The sequence below is a fragment of the Pan troglodytes genome, chromosome 20 (genome assembly GCF_028858775.2).
Source record: "Pan troglodytes isolate AG18354 chromosome 20, NHGRI_mPanTro3-v2.0_pri, whole genome shotgun sequence".
Lineage (NCBI taxonomy): Eukaryota > Metazoa > Chordata > Mammalia > Primates > Hominidae > Pan > Pan troglodytes.
Genome location: NC_072418.2, coordinates 46,741,930 through 46,758,992, shown reverse-complemented (window position 1 = coordinate 46,758,992; position 17,063 = coordinate 46,741,930). Strand labels below are relative to the sequence as shown.

General features: G+C 48.2%; 1 protein-coding gene across 11 annotated transcripts in view; it reads left to right on the top strand.

Moving 5' to 3' along the window:
• The window catches only part of LYPD5 (LY6/PLAUR domain containing 5), a 42,496-nt gene extending 27,540 nt beyond the window's left edge, over positions 1-14,956 (top strand). For 4 of the 11 annotated variants that reach the window (XM_063801839.1, XM_063801837.1, XM_063801836.1 and 1 more), the window contains 3 exons: positions 514-690; positions 901-1,047; positions 1,800-4,793. In XM_063801839.1, coding sequence (XP_063657909.1) covers positions 514-690; positions 901-1,047; positions 1,800-2,038 — 563 coding nt within the window. In that variant the 3' untranslated portion in view covers positions 2,039-4,793. Of the gene's footprint in view, positions 1-513; positions 691-900; positions 1,048-1,799; positions 4,794-13,478; positions 13,594-14,820 lie in introns of those variants that run through there. The other 7 variants (XM_063801838.1, XM_063801840.1, XM_009435773.5 and 4 more) reach the window with 4 other exon arrangements.
• Positions 14,957-17,063: the final 2,107 nt, after the last annotated feature.

Genomic DNA, 17,063 nt, shown 5'->3' with positions numbered 1-17,063 from the left:
GGGAGGCAGAGGCTGGCGAATCACGAGGTCAGAAGTTTGAGACCAGCTTGGCCAACATGGCGAAACCCCGTCTCTACTAAATATACAAAAAGTTAGCTGGGCGTGGTGGCGGGCACCTGTAATCCCAGCTACTCGGGAGGCTGAGGCACGAGAATCGCTTGAATCCGGGAAGCAGAGGTTGCAGTGAGCCGAAATCGGGTCACTGCACTCCAGCCTGGCGACAGAGCGAGGCTCCGTCCTCCGCCCCACAAAAGAAAAAGTGGATGAGGGACGAGCGGTGAGGGGAGGAAACAATGGGGAAGCAAGGAAGAGAAGGTGGGAGAGGCGCACAGGGAGGAAGAGTGGAGGAAGAGAAGAACTCGGGGAAAAGGTCTGGGGGTGAGAGGAAAGAGGGAAGGAGGGAGGGGAGGAGGTGTAGGTGAAAGCGAAAGGATAGAGGGAGGAGGAAGAACGCTGAGACTGGAGGGAGAAGGGTTTCGGGAAGCAGAGCACGAGCCCCGATCCCGCCCCCAGGGTATCGCGCGCCGGTGACCCTGGTGCGGAAGGGGTGCTGGACCGGGCCTCCTGCGGGCCAGACGCAATCGAACCCGGACGCGCTGCCTCCAGACTACTCGGTGGTGCGCGGCTGCACAACTGACAAATGCAACGCCCACCTCATGACTCATGACGCCCTCCCCAACCTGAGCCAAGGTGCGCGGGAGAGCGGGGCTGGGCTCCGGGAGGGACGATGGGAGGCCGGGCAGCCTCGGCGAAGGCGTGGCCTCCGCCGAGCGCCTTCTCTTGGCGCGCTAGGATCCCAGCCCCCTAGACGTGCTAGGCGCGGGCTCTGGCGCAGTGCGCAGCCCGCACGACTGTGCCAGGGTACCACTGCCTGAGTGTGCATCTACGCTCTCTTGCCAGCACCCGACCCGCCGACGCTCAGCGGCGCCGAGTGCTACGCCTGTATCGGGGTCCACCAGGATGAATGCGCTATCGGCAGGTCCCGACGGGTCCAGTGTCACCAGGACCAGACCGCCTGCTTCCAGGGCAATGGCAGAATGACAGTCGGTAAGGGGCTGGAAGGGTGGAAGGGCCTGGACAAGGGATATGGAGGCAGGGCAGCCATGAGGGTAGTGATACCAGACAGGCCCAACAGGGAGACATGGCCCTGCTCTGAGGTGGGAGGCATGGCCCTGGTCTGAGGGAGGAGGCATGACCCTGGTCTGAGGGAGAAGGTTTGACCCTGGTCTGAGGGAGAAGATTTGGCCCTGGTCTGAGGGTGGAGGCATGACCCTGGTCTGAGGGAGGAGGCATGACCCTGGTCTGAGGGTGGAGGCATGACCCTGGTCTGAGGGAGGAGGCATGACCCTGGTCTGAGGGTGGAGGCATGACCCTGGTCTGAGGGAGGAGGCATGACCCTGGTCTGAGGGTGGAGGCATGACCCTGGTCTGAGGGAGGAGGCATGACCCTGGTCTGAGGGAGAAGCCTGGCCCTGCTCTGAGGAAGGAGGCCATGCCCTGGTCTGAGGGAGGAGGCATAACCCTGGTCTGAGGGAGGAGGCATGGCCCCTGGTCTGAGGGAAGAGGCACGGCCCTGGTCTGAGGGAGGAGGCACGACCCTGTTCTGAGGGAAGAGGCATGGCCCTGGGATCTGAGGGAAGAGGCATGGCCCTGGTCTGAGGGAGGCCTGGCCCTGGTCTTAGGAGGAAAACCTGAAGCAAGTCTGAGGACGGAGGCATGGCCCTAGCTACCAAGGTGGAGGTTCAGGTACAGCTGTCTCCCTCAGTTCTGACCGTTCCTCACTGCTCTGCCCACCCCCAGGCAATTTCTCAGTCCCTGTGTACATCAGAACCTGCCACCGGCCCTCCTGTACCACCGAGGGCACCACCAGCCCCTGGACAGCCATTGACCTCCAGGGCTCCTGCTGTGAGGGGTACCTCTGCAACAGGAAATCCATGACCCAGCCTTTCACCAGTGCTTCAGCCACCACCCCTCCCCGAGCACTACAGGTCCTGGCCCTGCTCCTCCCAGTCCTCCTGCTGGTGGGGCTCTCAGCATAGACCGCCCCTCCAGGATGCTGGGAACAGGGTTCACACACTTCATTCTTGCTGCTTCAGCCCCTATCACGTAGCTCACTGGAAAATGATGGAAAATAAGAATTGCACTCCTGTCCCTCTGGCCTTCCATCTCTCCCTCCCTTGTGCCCCACAACCTGGTCAACAGTACTGGAAGAAACTGGACACAGTCACCAGCATCCCAGGGGAGGGCAAAACAGCCACGTCCTGCCCTGATGAAGAGCAATTCTGATCACAGCTGTTACTCACTGAGCACCAGCCAGGCACCAGGCACCCTGTAACACGGCTTCCTGTGCTCTCCCTCCAGAGCCTGTCGCAGCTCTAGGAGGGAGCTATACAATGATGTCTTTATTAGTGTCATCATGAGAGGCCCAATAAGCAGTATGCCCTATCAGTTAGTAGGCCAGGCTCTGGAGCTAAGCTGCATGGGTTCAAATCCCAGCTCCACCATTCAGCCTGCAGAGACCATGAGCGAGTTACTTAAGCCAGGCTCTGGAGCTAAGCTGCATGGGTTCAAATCACAGCTCCAGCATTCAGCCTACAGAGACCATGGGTGGGTTACTTAAGCCAGGCTCTGGAGCTAAGCTGCATGGGTTCAAATCCCAGCTCCACCATTCAGCCTGCAGAGACCATGGGTGAGTTACTTGAGCTCTCTGTGCCAATATTTTCTCACCTATAAGGTGGAGGTGAAAATAAACTCTATAACATGACAAGAACTGCTTCACAGTAGTTGCAGTGAGGATTCAACGAGATGAACATTTAGTACTTGGGACACAGTAGTGGCCCAGTATAAATGGGCTACTGTCATAAGCCCTAAGTCACAGGTCAACAAACTGAGAGGCAAAAGCACTTGGTTGAGCTTGTGTATCTAGTGAGTATGGATTCAGGGACCAGATTCCCAGCCCCATGAACTGCTAAGCAACCGCACCTCCTAAACACATGAGTGCCGATTAACTTCACAGAAAAACACACAAGGCAAAGTTCAGTGAAGTGAAATTCTCCAAGCTATAAAGATCAGGGAAGACTTCCTGGAGGAATTCACCCTTGAGCAAAATCCTAAAGGATCAATAGTAGCTGGCAAAAAGAAGCAGGAGGAAGCACATTCTAGGTAGAGGAGACAGCCTGGAAAAAGGTCTGAGGGAGGAAGGAACACAAGGAGTGCAGGACACTTTCATGAGTGCAGGACACTTTCATAACTGCATGAACTTCATAGAGATGGGATCCTTTAGCATGTTCTCTGTGCACATGCTTGACCATGTTCTTTCACATGCTTTTTGCCACTTGATCTTTCCAGCAACTCAGTGAGAGAAGCAAAAAAGTAAGTTGCATCCTGCTATTGTCTGAATGTTTGTGTCTCCTCAAAATTCATCTTTTGAAACCTAATTACCAAAGTGATATTACGAGGAGGTGGGGCCTTTGGGAGGTGGTGAGATCATGAGGGTGGAGCCCCCATGAATAGGATTAGTGCCCTTATAAAAGAGGCCCTGGAGAGCTGCCTTGCCCCTTCCACCACATGAGAACACAGCCAGCAGGTGCCTATAAGCAAGAAGGTGGGTTCTCACCAGCCATCGAATCTGCTGATGCATTGATTGCAGACTTCCCAGACTCCAGAGCTATGAGACATAAATTTCTGTTGTGTATAAGCCATACAGTCTATGGTATTTTGTTACAGCAGCCTGAAGGGACTAAGACACCTTCCTGTTTTACAGACAAGATGCCCAAAGCACAGTGAGAGAGCAGTTTTCAGAGTAAGTGCATAGCAAGAGTGGACTCCCGTGTCTTCTCGCTCCATGTCAGCAAGTAGCCTTGTGGGAAGGGGGGCAATTCAGAAACGCTCCGCTCCTATGCTCCTGTAAGGCCAGTGTGACAAGGGCTTCAGGTGTCTTTACATCCTGACATACAAGGGGAAGCTGGATGTCTTCATTCATCCTTCACATTTACTGAGCACCTACTATGTGCAAGGCGCTGTTCCAGTTGCTGGGCATGCAGCAGGGAACTAAAGTGGCAAAAATTCCCACCTTCAAGGAGCTAGCCTTTTTGATGGGCTAGCAATCCAAAGCAAACTTTGGATTTTGCTTGTGTATTTATTAGAGACAAGGTCTCGCTCTATCCCAGGCTGGAGTGCAGTGGCACAATCAGCTCACCGCAGCCTCAATCTCCCAGGCTCAAGCAATCCTCCCACCTCAGCCTCCCTAGTAGCTGGGACTATAGGTGTGTGCCACCACACCCTGCTAATTTTTGTATTTTTTATAGAGATGGGGCCCCCACTATGCTGCCCAGGCTAGTCTCAAACTCCTGGGCTCAAGCAATCCTCCTGTCTCAGTCTCCCAATGTGCTGAGATTACAGGTGTGAGTCACCATGCCCAGCCAGATTTTGGATTTTATTGCAAATGTGGTCTGAAGTTGGGATGGCCAGTTTGATGTGTCAACTTACCTATGTGACAGTTCCAGTTATTCAATCAAACACTAATCAGTGTGTTGATGTGAGGGTATTTCGTAGATGTGATTAAAGTCCATAATCAGTTGACTTTGAGGAAGGGAGATTGTTCTAGACAGTTTGGGTGGGCCTGACTCTATCAGCTGAAAGGCCTTAGGAGCAGAGATGAGGCTTCTCTGAGGAAGAAAAAAACTGCACCTATGGACAGCTGCTTCAGCCCATGCCTGAGATTCCAGCTTGCTCTTTCTGACCTGCCTAGCCAGGCCACATAAGCCAATTCTTTGCAATAAATCTTATATTATAGATTGTCTACTGGTTCTGTTTCTGTGGTTAATCCAAGACTAACACAGAATGTGTTGGAGCCAGCGTGGTGGCTCATGCCTGTAATCCCAGCACTTTGTGAGGCTGGGTTGGGCGGATCACCTGAGGTCAGGAGTTCAAGACTAGCCTGGCCAACATGGTGAAATCCCGTCTCTACTGAAAATACAAAAATTAGCTGGGCATGGTGGCATGCACCTGTAGTCCCAGCTACTTGGGAGGCTGAGGCAGGAGAATCACTTGAACCCAGCAGGCAAAAGTTGCAGTGAGCTGAGATCATGCCATCGCATTGAAGCCTGGGCAACACACAGAGACTCTGTCTCAAAAAAACAAAAAAAAGAATGCGTTGGAGAAGTAGAAGGCTGCCATAATCATATATAGGGGTGTATGTGTGTGTGTGTATGTGTATATATATATGTATATATATATATGTTGTATGTGTATATAATTATATGCACATATAATTACATGTAATATATGATATAACATTTTCATTGAGGTATAAAATATATACAATAAAATGCATAAATTGCAATTTTTCCATATGTACATACCTGAATAACCTCCACCTAGGTCAAGATGTAGAATATTTCCAGCCCATGTCCCCAGAGCCTCCCTCATAGCCCTTCAGAGTCAGTTTCCCACCCCAAGGATAACCATGACTCCAACTTCTATCACAGATCAATTTTGCTTATTTTTAAACTTCATATGAATGGAATCCTACAGCATGTGCTCTTGTGTACATGCTTTACATTTTAAAAGCTTCCCTGTGGCAAGAATGGAAGCTAGACCTGTGAGGTGGCTACTGCCCCAGTCTAGGCAGAGATGATATACCTAGGCAAGAGATGATGGCACAGGTAGTGCAAGGAGTTGGAAAATGAATAGATTTTTTTAAAATTTAGCTTCTCCTTAACAGGCTGCAAGGAATAGATTTTATTAGTGGAGAAGACAGGACCTGCTGATATATTGGTTGAGGAGTACTTGAGATGACTCCTAGATTTCAGCCTGAGGAACAGGGTAAATAGGTTTCAGCCTGAGGAACGGGGAAAAAAGGAATCGTTCAGCTTCATAGTAATCTTTTTTTTTCTTCTTCTTCTTTCTTATACAGAGTCTTGCTCTGTCACCCAGGCTGGAGTGCATTGGCACGATCTCGGTTCACTGCAAACTCCGCCTCCCATGTTCAAGCGATTTTCCTGCCACAGCTTCCTGAGTAGCTGGGATTACAGGCATGAGCCACCGCGTCTAGCTAATTTTTTGTGTGTGTTTTTAGTAGAGACGGGGTTTCACCATGTTGGCCAGGCTGGTCTCAAATTCCTGACCTCAAGTGATCCACCTGCCTCAGCCTCCCAAAGTGCTGGGATTACAGGCGTGAGCCATCACGCCTGGCCAGCTTCTTTATAATCTTATGGTGCCACACTGATGATAAAGGCAGTCTGTCGTTGGCCAAGGGGTTGTTAGGCAGTGTATGACTGTACTTGTTAGGCAGTGTATGACTGTACTTCTGAGATAGAAGATTCTCCCTGAGGTGTGGTGGCCAAGGACTCCTGTGAGATGAAATACATGAGCAATTGGCAGTTCTTTGTCATGAGAGTGATTCAAAAACTTCTAAAAGCTTATACTTGACAGCTGTCACTAAGTAGAACAGGGGTGCACCAACTGCCTTAGAACTCATAGTATGGGGGGTCCAAGTGAAACTGTGGACTCGGCTATGTAGCTGCTTGGGTATTGCGACCCAGATGCCTTCCTGAGTGCTTAGCAGAGAGGGAGACGCCTTTCAAAAGTAATTATGGGTTTGGACCATAAATTTCATTTTATTTATTTATTTTTTAGACAGAGTCTCGCTCTGCTGCCCAGGCTAGAGTGCTGGAGTGGCACGATCTCGGCTCACTGCAACCTCCACCTCCTGGGTTCAAGTAACTCTCCTGTCCCAGCCTCCTGAGTAGCTGGGACTGTACAGGTGCATGCCACCACATCCGGGTAATTTTTGTATTTTTAATAGTGACAGGGGCCAGGGGGAGGGGGAGCTTTCACCATATTGGTCAAGCTGGTCTCAAATTCCTGACCTCAGGTGATCCACCCTCCTTGGCCTCCCAAAGTGCTGGGATTACAGGCGTGAGCCACCACGCCCAGCCCGGACCATGAATTCTAAATCATTATAACTAGGCTCACACACATCTTTATTAATCAAAATAGGAACCATTACAATCAACACATTTTTGCCCATGAGAAATAAGTTTGTTGATTCCTGTAGTATAAAAATATGTGCTTCAGGATTCAACAAACTCTGCTTTATGACCCATTCTGAACTCAAATAAGAAATAAGAAAGTCACTCTAATGTGCTTTTTGTCTAATATCATTTCCAGAGTCTAAAATAAACATAAAATAAACATCAAGTAATAAGTCATTAGCAGAAAAACATAAAGCAAGAAATGCCCATTACAAGGATGTATAACAGGCCAGGTATGGTGGCTTACAACTGTAATCCCAGCACTTTGGGAGGTCAAGGTGGGCAGATCACTTGAGGCCAGGAGTTCGAGACCAGCCTGGCCAACATGGTGAAACGCTGTCCCTACTAAAAATACAAAAATTAGCCAGGCATGGTGGTGCACACCTATAATCCCAGCTACTAAGGAGGCTGAGGCAGGAGAATCACCTGAATCTGGGAGGTGGAGGTTGCAGTGAGCCTAGATCGTGCCACTGCTCTCCAGCCTGGGTGACAGAGCGAGCCTCTGTCTCAAAAAAAAAAAAAAAAAAAAAAGTGATGTGTAACATAACCACATTTATTTAAGAATGTATTCCAATATCAAATGGCAAATTCCAACAATGCAAAAATCGCAATTACTTTTGCACTCACCTAATAAAAGCTTCACCTGCTGGAAACAGTGGCTCACACCTGTAATCCCAGCAATTTTGGAGGCAGAGGCAGAAGGATTGCTTTAGCCCAGGAGTGCGAGACTAGCCTGGGCAATGTAGCAAGACCCCGTCTCTCTAAACAATTTAATTAAAAGTAAAATAGGCCGGGCACAGTGGCTCATGCCTGTAATCCCAGCACTTTGGGAGGCCGAGGCGGGCAGATCACGAGGTCAGGAGATCGAGACCATCCTGGCTAACATGGTGAAACTCTGTCTCTACTAAAAATACAAAAAATTAGCCAGGCGTGGTGGCAGGTGCCTGTAGTCCCAGCTACATGGGAGGCTGAGGCAGGAGAATGGTGTGAACCTGGAAGGCAGAGCTTGCAGGGAGCCGAGATTGCGGCACTGCACTCCAGCCTGGGCGACAGAGTGAGACTCCATCTCAAAAAAAAAAAAAGTAAAATAAAAGGCTTCATTTATTAGCAAGGATGTGGAGCTACTGGGATTCTCACATCCAAGTAGTATGTGTGTAAAATAGAACAACCACTTTGAAAAACTATCTTTCAGTACCTACCTGTGTTTAAAGTGTGAGGAAAGCCAGAAGCAGTGGCTTACTCCTGTAATCCCCGCACTTTGGGAGGCCAAAGTAGAAGGAACACTTGAGCCCAGGACTTTGAAACCAACCTGGGCAACATGGTGAGACCTTATCTCTACAAAAAACTAAAAATATTAGTGGGGCATGATGGTACATGCCTGTGGTCTCACCTACTAGAGAGGCTGAGGTGGGAGGATTGCTTGAGCCCAGGTATTTGAGGTTGCAGTGAGCTATGATCGCTCCATTGCACTCCAGCCTGGGCAACAGAGTAAGACACTGTCTCTATTTTTTTTTTAAGTGAAGAAGATGTGAATGAAGATATGGCAGTGCCCCTGAAGGGCTTACGATGTCAAATAGGGATAACATTTTCTGAACTTTCTCCTACAGCCAATGGGGATACATGGACTGATATAGAGAAGGGGCGAGGCATGGTCAAAGCCAGGTGATATGAGGCTCTCCCTGTGGCCACGCAGGAGACAGGCCCGAGGGAGTGAGATTGGAGGCAGGGAGACCAGGGAGGTGGATGGTGAGAGGGCCTCTCATGCTGCCTGGTTTCCAGAGTCAAGGGCAATTTAGGATTAAAAGGCTGGAGGCAGAAGGAGGAACTGAGAAACCAGAGTGTAAGTGTTATGGTCTACGAGGAGTTAAAGTCCCTTCTAAGTGAGGGTAGTGGTTTCCTCTGGAGGTTGGGGGTTCCCGATCATAAAGGAGCACATAAGGAGATTCCAGGGAATGCAAATACTTTCTCTTGGTGTGCCTTTGATTTTATGGAGGTTCACAATACATCATTTGTCCAAAATGTACCACTATGTTTTATGCACTTTCGGCATATAAGGTATATTTTATTTATTTATTTGTTTTTATTGTTTTTATTTTTTGAGACAGAGTCTCGCTCTGTCGCCCAGGCTGGAGTGTGGTGGCACAATCTTGGCTCACTGCAAGCTCCGCCTCCTGGGTTCATGCCATTCTCCTGCCTCAGCCTCCCGAGTAGCTGGGACTATAGGTGCCCACCACCATGCCCGGCTAATTTTTTTTTATATTTTTAGTAGAGACGGGGTTTCACTGTGTTAGCCAGGGTGTTCTCGATCTCCTGACCTCGTGATCTACCCGCCTCGGCCTCCCAAAGTGCTAGGATTACAGGCTTGAGCCACCGCACCCGACCTATTTTTTTTTAAATGTCAAAAGCAAAGACATGGCTAGAGCTCAGGTCTTTGGACATCCATATTAGAGCTTTTTAATCTTTGGCGATAGGGATTCAGAATACTGGTTATCTCTGGTGTATCAGTTGGGAGGGTTACAAGAGAGCCTCTTGTGATGATGGAGACAGCTTGATCGAGATGGTGGTCACATATGTCTGTACACAGGTTTAACTGAATTAATCCATACACTTAAGATCTGCAGACTTGCAACGTGTAAGCCATACCTCAACAAAAAGAAAACAATCTTAGGTCAGTCCTGGTGGCTCATGCCTGTAATCCCAGCACTTTGGGAGGTCGAGGTGGGAGAATTGCTTGAAGCCAGGAGTTCAGGACCAGCCTGGCCAACATAGAGAGACCCTGTCTTTACTAAAAATTTTAAAAGTAACTAGGTGCAGTGGTGTGCGCCTGTAGTCCCAGCTACCTGGGAGGCTGATGCAGGAGGATCTCTTGGGGGCAGGAGGTCGAGGCTGCAGTGAGCTATGATTGGGCCGCTGCACTCAGCCTGGGTGACAGAGTGAGACCCTGCCTCTAAAAAGAAAAAGAAAACAATTTTAAATGCCACATATGATTAAATGGTATTACCTCTAGGTTTTACACTGAAATAACATAGGAAGTGAGGAAGTAAATGGAAGCACAGATGAAATGCAATTGACCACGAATTGGTATTTGTTAAATAGATACATGGAGGTTTATTATACTCTTCTGTTCACTTCTATATGTTTGAAGTTCTCAATAATAAATATATATGTACACATATATGAATATATATGTATATATGAAAAGGTAGATAATAGATAGAACTAATACCTATTTAACTCACAGTGACCCATACACCCACTTGGGAACCCAGACATCTCTCTTCTTCTGGTAATGCAGATAATGATTATTTAATGCCTGGATTTTACATACAACCTTGCCCCTTCCCAAGATTCCCCCACCCTCCCAAGCTTAAGTGGAAGTGGAAGTCCAGGTCAGCACCAAGGACAGATCCACAGTATTGGGTCTCAGAACCACAGACAGCAACTCAACTAATGGAGGACAAAAGACAGGGAAATGAAGAAATGCCATCTTGAACAATGTGGAACAGGACAAGAGGCTAGAGTCAAAAAACGCCTATCAGTATCATTGAACAAGAGCATTCCTTCAACAAATATTCACTGAGCATCTGCTATGTGCCAGGCACTGTTCTGAACACAGGATGGCCAGGTTCCTGTCCTTAAACAATGAGACAGATAAAATGAGATCATTTTATATAGTCATAAGTTCTATGATAAAATGTAAAGCAGTGAAATAAGATGTAGGATGATTGAGGGAGATGGAAGAGACCGTTTTTGAAGAGGTGGTTAAGGCAGAGATTATATTTGAGCAGAGTGGCTGGATGCTGTGGCTCATGCCTGTAATCTCAGTACTTCAGGAGGCTGAGGAAGGAGGATCATTTCAGTCCAGGAGTTCAAGACCAGCCTGGGAAACATAGGAAGACTCCTTTTCTAGCAATTTTTTTTTTTAATTTGCTAGGCATGGCGGCTTGTACCTGTAGTCCCAGCTACTCAGGAGGCGGATGCAGGATAATCACTTGAGCCTGGGAGGTTGAGGCTGCAGTGAGCTATGATTGTGCCACTCTACTCCAGCCTGGGTGACAGAGCAAGGCCTTGTCTCAAAAAAATTTAATAAAATAGGAAATAAAAATCATATATAAATATATATGAATATATAAATAATATAAATTTATATAAATTTATAAATATAAATAACATAAACATAAATATAAATATAATGATATATATAATATAAATATATATTTTATAATATAAATAATATGAATATAATTATATGTTTATAATATAAATATAAATATTTATAATAATATAAATATAAACAAATGTTTATAATATAAATTTATATATTATATAAATTATAATTATTTATTAGATATTATATATAAATTATATATAATATAAATATAATATATAATATATTTATAATATTATTATATGATTATATATTTATATATTATTGATATATGTATTATTTTTATTATATGTTATATATTATTATATATTGTATACTATTATAATATATATAATAATTTATATATATATTTGAGCAGAGAACTGAATGAAGTGAGGGAATGGCCCATGAAGAGAGTGGAGGTGCAAGCATTCAGGAAGAGGGAACAGAAAATGCTAAGACCCAGAGGCAGAAAAAAGCTTGGTATCTTTGAGAATCAGCAACAAGGCCAATGTGGTAAAGCAAAGTAAATGCAAAGGAAAGTGATGGGAGGAGTTTCGCCAAGATAGGAATAGACACACAGAAAGAAAGCGATAGAGAAAGACAGACAAGAAAATTGAGACCCAAGCTGAGACTGACCAAGAAAGGCTCATAGGCAAAAAAATTAGGAGCAAAATGATGCTAGCTGCAGTGTATGGGGTGCAATTTGCATTATACATTTTATTATTTTATTATCTATTCACATATACATACATATGCATATACTTTTTTTTTTAGTTGAAGTCTCACTCTGTCACCCAGGCTGGAGTGCAATGGCACGATCTTGGCTCATTGCAACTTCTGCCTCCCAGGTTCAAGTGATTCTCATGCCTCAGCCTCCTGAGTAGCTGGGATTACAGGTGCCCACCACCACGCCTGGCTAATTTTTTTTGTATTTTTAGTAGAGATGAGGTTTCGCCATGCTGGCCAGGCTGGACTTGAACTCCTGGCCTTAAGTGATCTGCCTGCCTCAGCCTCCCAAAGTGCTGGAATTACAGGCGTGAGCCACCATGCCTGGCCCATATATATATTTTTTTTATTATGGAAAACTTCAAACATGCAGATATGAGCATAAGGGTATAATAATCTACTTTTTATTGTGTAACAACTCGCTCCAAAAGTTAGTGTCTTAAAATAAACAATCTCATGATTGAGGGTTGACTGGGCATTTCTGCTGGTCTCTCCTGAAGTCATTCACATGGTTGCATTATGTTAGGGCAGGATTGGGGCTTTAGCCAAGATAGCTTCATTCTCCCTGCATGGCCTCTCCATGTGACTAGCTTGGGCTTCCTTACAGCATGGTGGTCTTCTAGTTCTAAGGGTACAAAAGCAGAAGCTTCTAGTTTCCTTAACATCTGGACCTGGAACTGGTCCAGTGTCATATTTGCCACATTCTATTAGTCAAAGCAAGTCATGAGCCAGATAGACTGAAGGAGAAGGAACATACTGTTGTTCCTTTTCGTGGGAGAAGCCACCTGCCAGGGCAGGGAAGGGAGGAGTCACTGGCAGGCAACTTCGGAGACAATGTATCACAAGACTTTAACATAGACCAGGCCTGCTGTTAGGGCTCCAGACATTCTCTCTCACCTAAGCCTCAAGCAGCCCTGTCACATAGGAAACATAATCCCTCTTTTACAAGTTTCACAGAGCACACAACTATGGATGGCAACTAGGTTTGAACTCAGGTTTGTCTCTAAACCAGGCTGTACGTATAACATATTCCATATAAAAATAAAGTTAGGCTGGGGGTGGTGTCTCATCCCTGTAATCCCAGCCCTTTGGGAGGCTGAGGCAGGTGGATCATCTGAGGTCAGGAGTTCAAGATCAGCCTGGCTAGCATGGTGAAACCCCGTCTCTACTAAAAATACCAAAATTAGCCTGGTGTGGTGGTGCATGCCTGTAGTACCAGCTACTTGGGAGGCTGAGGCAGGAGAATCACTTGCATCCAGGAGGTGGAGGTTGCAGTGAGCCAAGATCACGCCACTGCACTCCATCCTGGGTGACAGAGCGAGACTCTGTCTTGAATGAATGAATGAATAAAGTCAATGGTCACATCGAGGCTTAAACCGAGGTCTCTAGACTTCCATATTGTGAGATATAGATACCTGTATATAATATACATCTGTATACACTATACATCTGTATACTATGCCATATACTATACTACATATCTGTATATACTATATATAGAGTGTGGGTGTATGTCTCTGTGTAATAACATAATATACATATATTTTTAACTGGTGGGGAACACAGAGATACAAAGAAGAAAATAAAAGCAGAAATGAAGAAAAAAGGAGAAAGGAGAAAAGCATGCACTTGGAGACTAAGACCAGGAGATAGAAACAGAGAAGCAAGACAAGGCGCAGTGGCTCACACTTGTAATTCCAGCACCTCAGGAGGACGAGGCAGGAGGATGGCTTGAGACCAGGAGTTCGCGACCAGCCTGGCAACATAGTGGGAACTGTTTTTATGGCCAAAAAAATGTTTTTTAATTAAAAAGAAAGAGAGAAGAAAGAAAGAAAGAAAAGAAAAAAGAAAGAGAGAGAGAAAGAAGAAAGAAAGAAAAGAGAAAGAAAGAAAAAAGGACAATGATATACAGAGAGAAAAATGAAGACTGAAAGCAAAGAAGAGACTGAGATTGATGGAACCACGAGGTCTCCCTCCTTTAGCCTGGAAACTCCACAAGAGCAAGAATTTTGTCCGTTTTTGTTCATTACATATCGCCAACTCCTTGAGCAGTGCCTGGCACTCAGTAGGTGTTTGCTCTATGTTGGCAAGAAACCAGGCTGGACAGGGAGAGTGTCTGCAGTTCCCTAAGTGAACACTAGGTGACAGTATTTATAAGCCCTGGAGCTTCCAGGCTCCAAGGTCCCAGAGTTGGCGGTGGAGGATTTGCCGCCACTGACCTCTGACTTTCAGGATCTCTTCCTCGGGGCTCAGCCCTGCCTTTCCCTGCACAAGCCTTGGGCGATGAATGACCTTTCCACCTGAGACACCCTCTTCACTCTCCTTCACCAGCCTGCCCAGTTAAACAACTCTGTCCCTGGCCCCTTCCTGCTGGGCCCCGAGGCACCTGGGTTCTTTCCAGGCCCGGAGATGGGGCTGCGACAGAGGTGGTGCAGCTGGGACAAGGCCAAGGAAAAATCCTGGAGACTCTGGAATCAGTTCTTCCAGTGTATGAGACCCAGCCCCTCCTCCCTCAGACCCAGGGGTCCAGACCCCAGCACCTCCTCCCTCAGACCAGCAGTCCAGGCCCCAGCCCCTCCTCCCTCAGACTCAGGAGTCCAGACCCCAGATCCTCCTCCTTCAGACCCAGGAGTCCAGGCCTCAGCCCCTCCTCCCTCAGACCCAGGAGTCCAGATCCAGCCCCTCCTCTCTCAGACCAGCAGTCCAGACCCCAGCCCCTCCTTCCTCAGACCCAGGAGTCCAGACCCCAGCCCCTCCTCCCTCAGACCCCCTCCTCCCTCAGAACCAGGAGTCCAGACCCCCAGCTTCTTCCTCCTGGACCCTTCCTCTTAGGCATTTTGAGGTCCTCTACTATTCCCTCTCCCTCTCTTTTACACAAACCCCTCTCTCCCTCCACTCCCCATTCTAGGATTGAGACCAAGGGTGAGTCACAAGAAGCCCTGAGGCCCTGAGTCACCTCTCCCTCCCCCCTTGGCCCCTCCCTGGGCTGGAGGCAGCTGGCTGAGGAGCGAAGCAGTTTCCTAGGACTGACCCCTGCATCCCAGGACTGCAGTTTGAAGGCAGGTGCCCTTCCCACTGTAACCCCATCACTGCCACCCAGGCATGTCCATGCCCAGCCTTTGCTGTTTTTCTCTTTCAGTCATGGCCTATTTGGAGACAAAATTTCTCTGTGCTCTAACTTCCGTGTCTTGATTCTGTTTTCCGGTTTCTCTGCACCTGTGGGTCTCTTTGATTTTTTTAATACATGCCCCCACCATCCCTGGCTGAATGCCTCGAGGTCTCTCTGATTATCTCTCTCTCCCTCTGTGTCAGTCTCTGTCTCCGTTTTTCACAAGTGCCTGAACTGGGGCACAGATGCCATGGCATGGCCGCAGCTGGAGCACTCTCTATTTAGTGGCTTCTGACCCTCGGGTGGCCACAGTCTCTGGATCACTGGCCCTCAACCCCTGAGTGGGACTGGGGTAGAACCGGAAGGAACCAGGCTGTCCGTAGATGTGCCAATGAACAGCAGAGAGAAACTGAGGCAGAGACAAGCGTAGAGAGGCCCGGAGAGAGAGAGAGAGAGAGAGACCCAAGAGGAGACCAGGAGGCAGGGAGAGAGTGAAACAGAGACAGAGAGAAACACCGATTCAGCAAGAGACAGACAAAAACAGAGGGCCCTAGAGACAGAGAGATGGAGACAGAGTGAGACACGATGACAGAGACACAGGCAACGATGAACACAGAGAGAGACATGACAGAGAGACAGTGACGGGGAAAGAAGGAAACAGAGGAGCAGAGAGGGACATGAAGATGGAGAAAGGGACAGAGAGATGAGAGAGACACAGAGAGGCTGAGAGTCAGAGACAGAGAGACAGAGTGAAGAGAGACAGAGAGAGACAAAGGTACCAGGAGAGAAGAACAGAGACAGAGATAAAGACAAACCTGGCCAGGCACGGTGGCTTACGCCTGTAATCCCAACACTTTGGGAGGCCAAGGCAGATGGATCACCTGAGGTCAGAAGTTCATGACCAGCCTGGCCAACATGGTGAAACCTCGACTCTACTAAAAATATGAAAATTAGCTGGGTGTGGTGGTGCACACCTGTAATATCAGCTACTCGGGAGGTTGAGGTAGGAGAATTGCTTGAACCTGGGAGGTGGAGGTTGCAGTGAGCCGAGATCGTGCCACTGCACTCCAGCCATGGGAGACAGAGCAAGACTCTATCTCAAAAAAAAAAAAAAAAAAGACAAACGCAGAGGTTTCCAGATCAGGAGAGACTGAGACAGGAAGCAAGGCCCAAAGAACCAGAGAAAAAGCCGGAGAGGGAGGAGAGAGACGCAGCGAGCCGGGCGGCCAGTGGGCAGGGGTACCCAGGCTGCAGGCTCGGGAGTGCCCGGCGGCTGCACTTTCCCCAAGTGGACGCATGTGTGGTGTCTGGGCGCGCCCGGGTGTGTCTCCAGCCCTCTCCCGCCAAGTCTCGCCGAGTGGGTAATCATGTGTGTGCCGAGGGGCGGAGCCCCCGCGAGGGTTGTGTTTTTGCCACTGGGCGTGTCCGTGTGTATAGTTTGGTGTCTCTGGGTGTGTTCGTGTGGGCTGCCTCAGTGTGCAGTCAGACATGTCTGTGCGTGTCTCGCTTCCCTGGGGCTGGCGGGTCCAGGGTCCCACACGACCTAGGACACAAGGAGGGGGAGGGTTGTGTCTGCAGGTTCCTTGCAGAGGGGTGTGCATGAGGCCAAGGGCAGTGTCACCAGGTCAGTGCACGATGCTGGGAGGTGATGTGCGTCACCAGGTCAGTGCATGCCTGTGTGTCTCCACAGGAGGGTTTGATCTGTGTCGGAGTGTATGGTGTATAGATCCATGATTGGCTCGTGCTGCGACACATGGTGATGTCCTATGTCATGTGTTGCTCTGAGAGTCACCGTGCACATTCCACACTGGCATTTGCTGTATCTCACGTCAGGGTCCATGTCCCTGTTGGGGGCCTCTTCCTTCTCAGCCCCCAGCACCCACCCTGAGTGCCAACCACCCCAAGTGTCTTGTGTTTGTGTAGCTGTGTGTTATGTTGTGTCGGAGGATACACCCCCTCCCCCGATGCTGGTGTTTTGTGGGTGGCGGTAGACCTCAGTGTCAGTGGTATCAGTGAGTGGTGACATCTGGTGTTTTATGGGA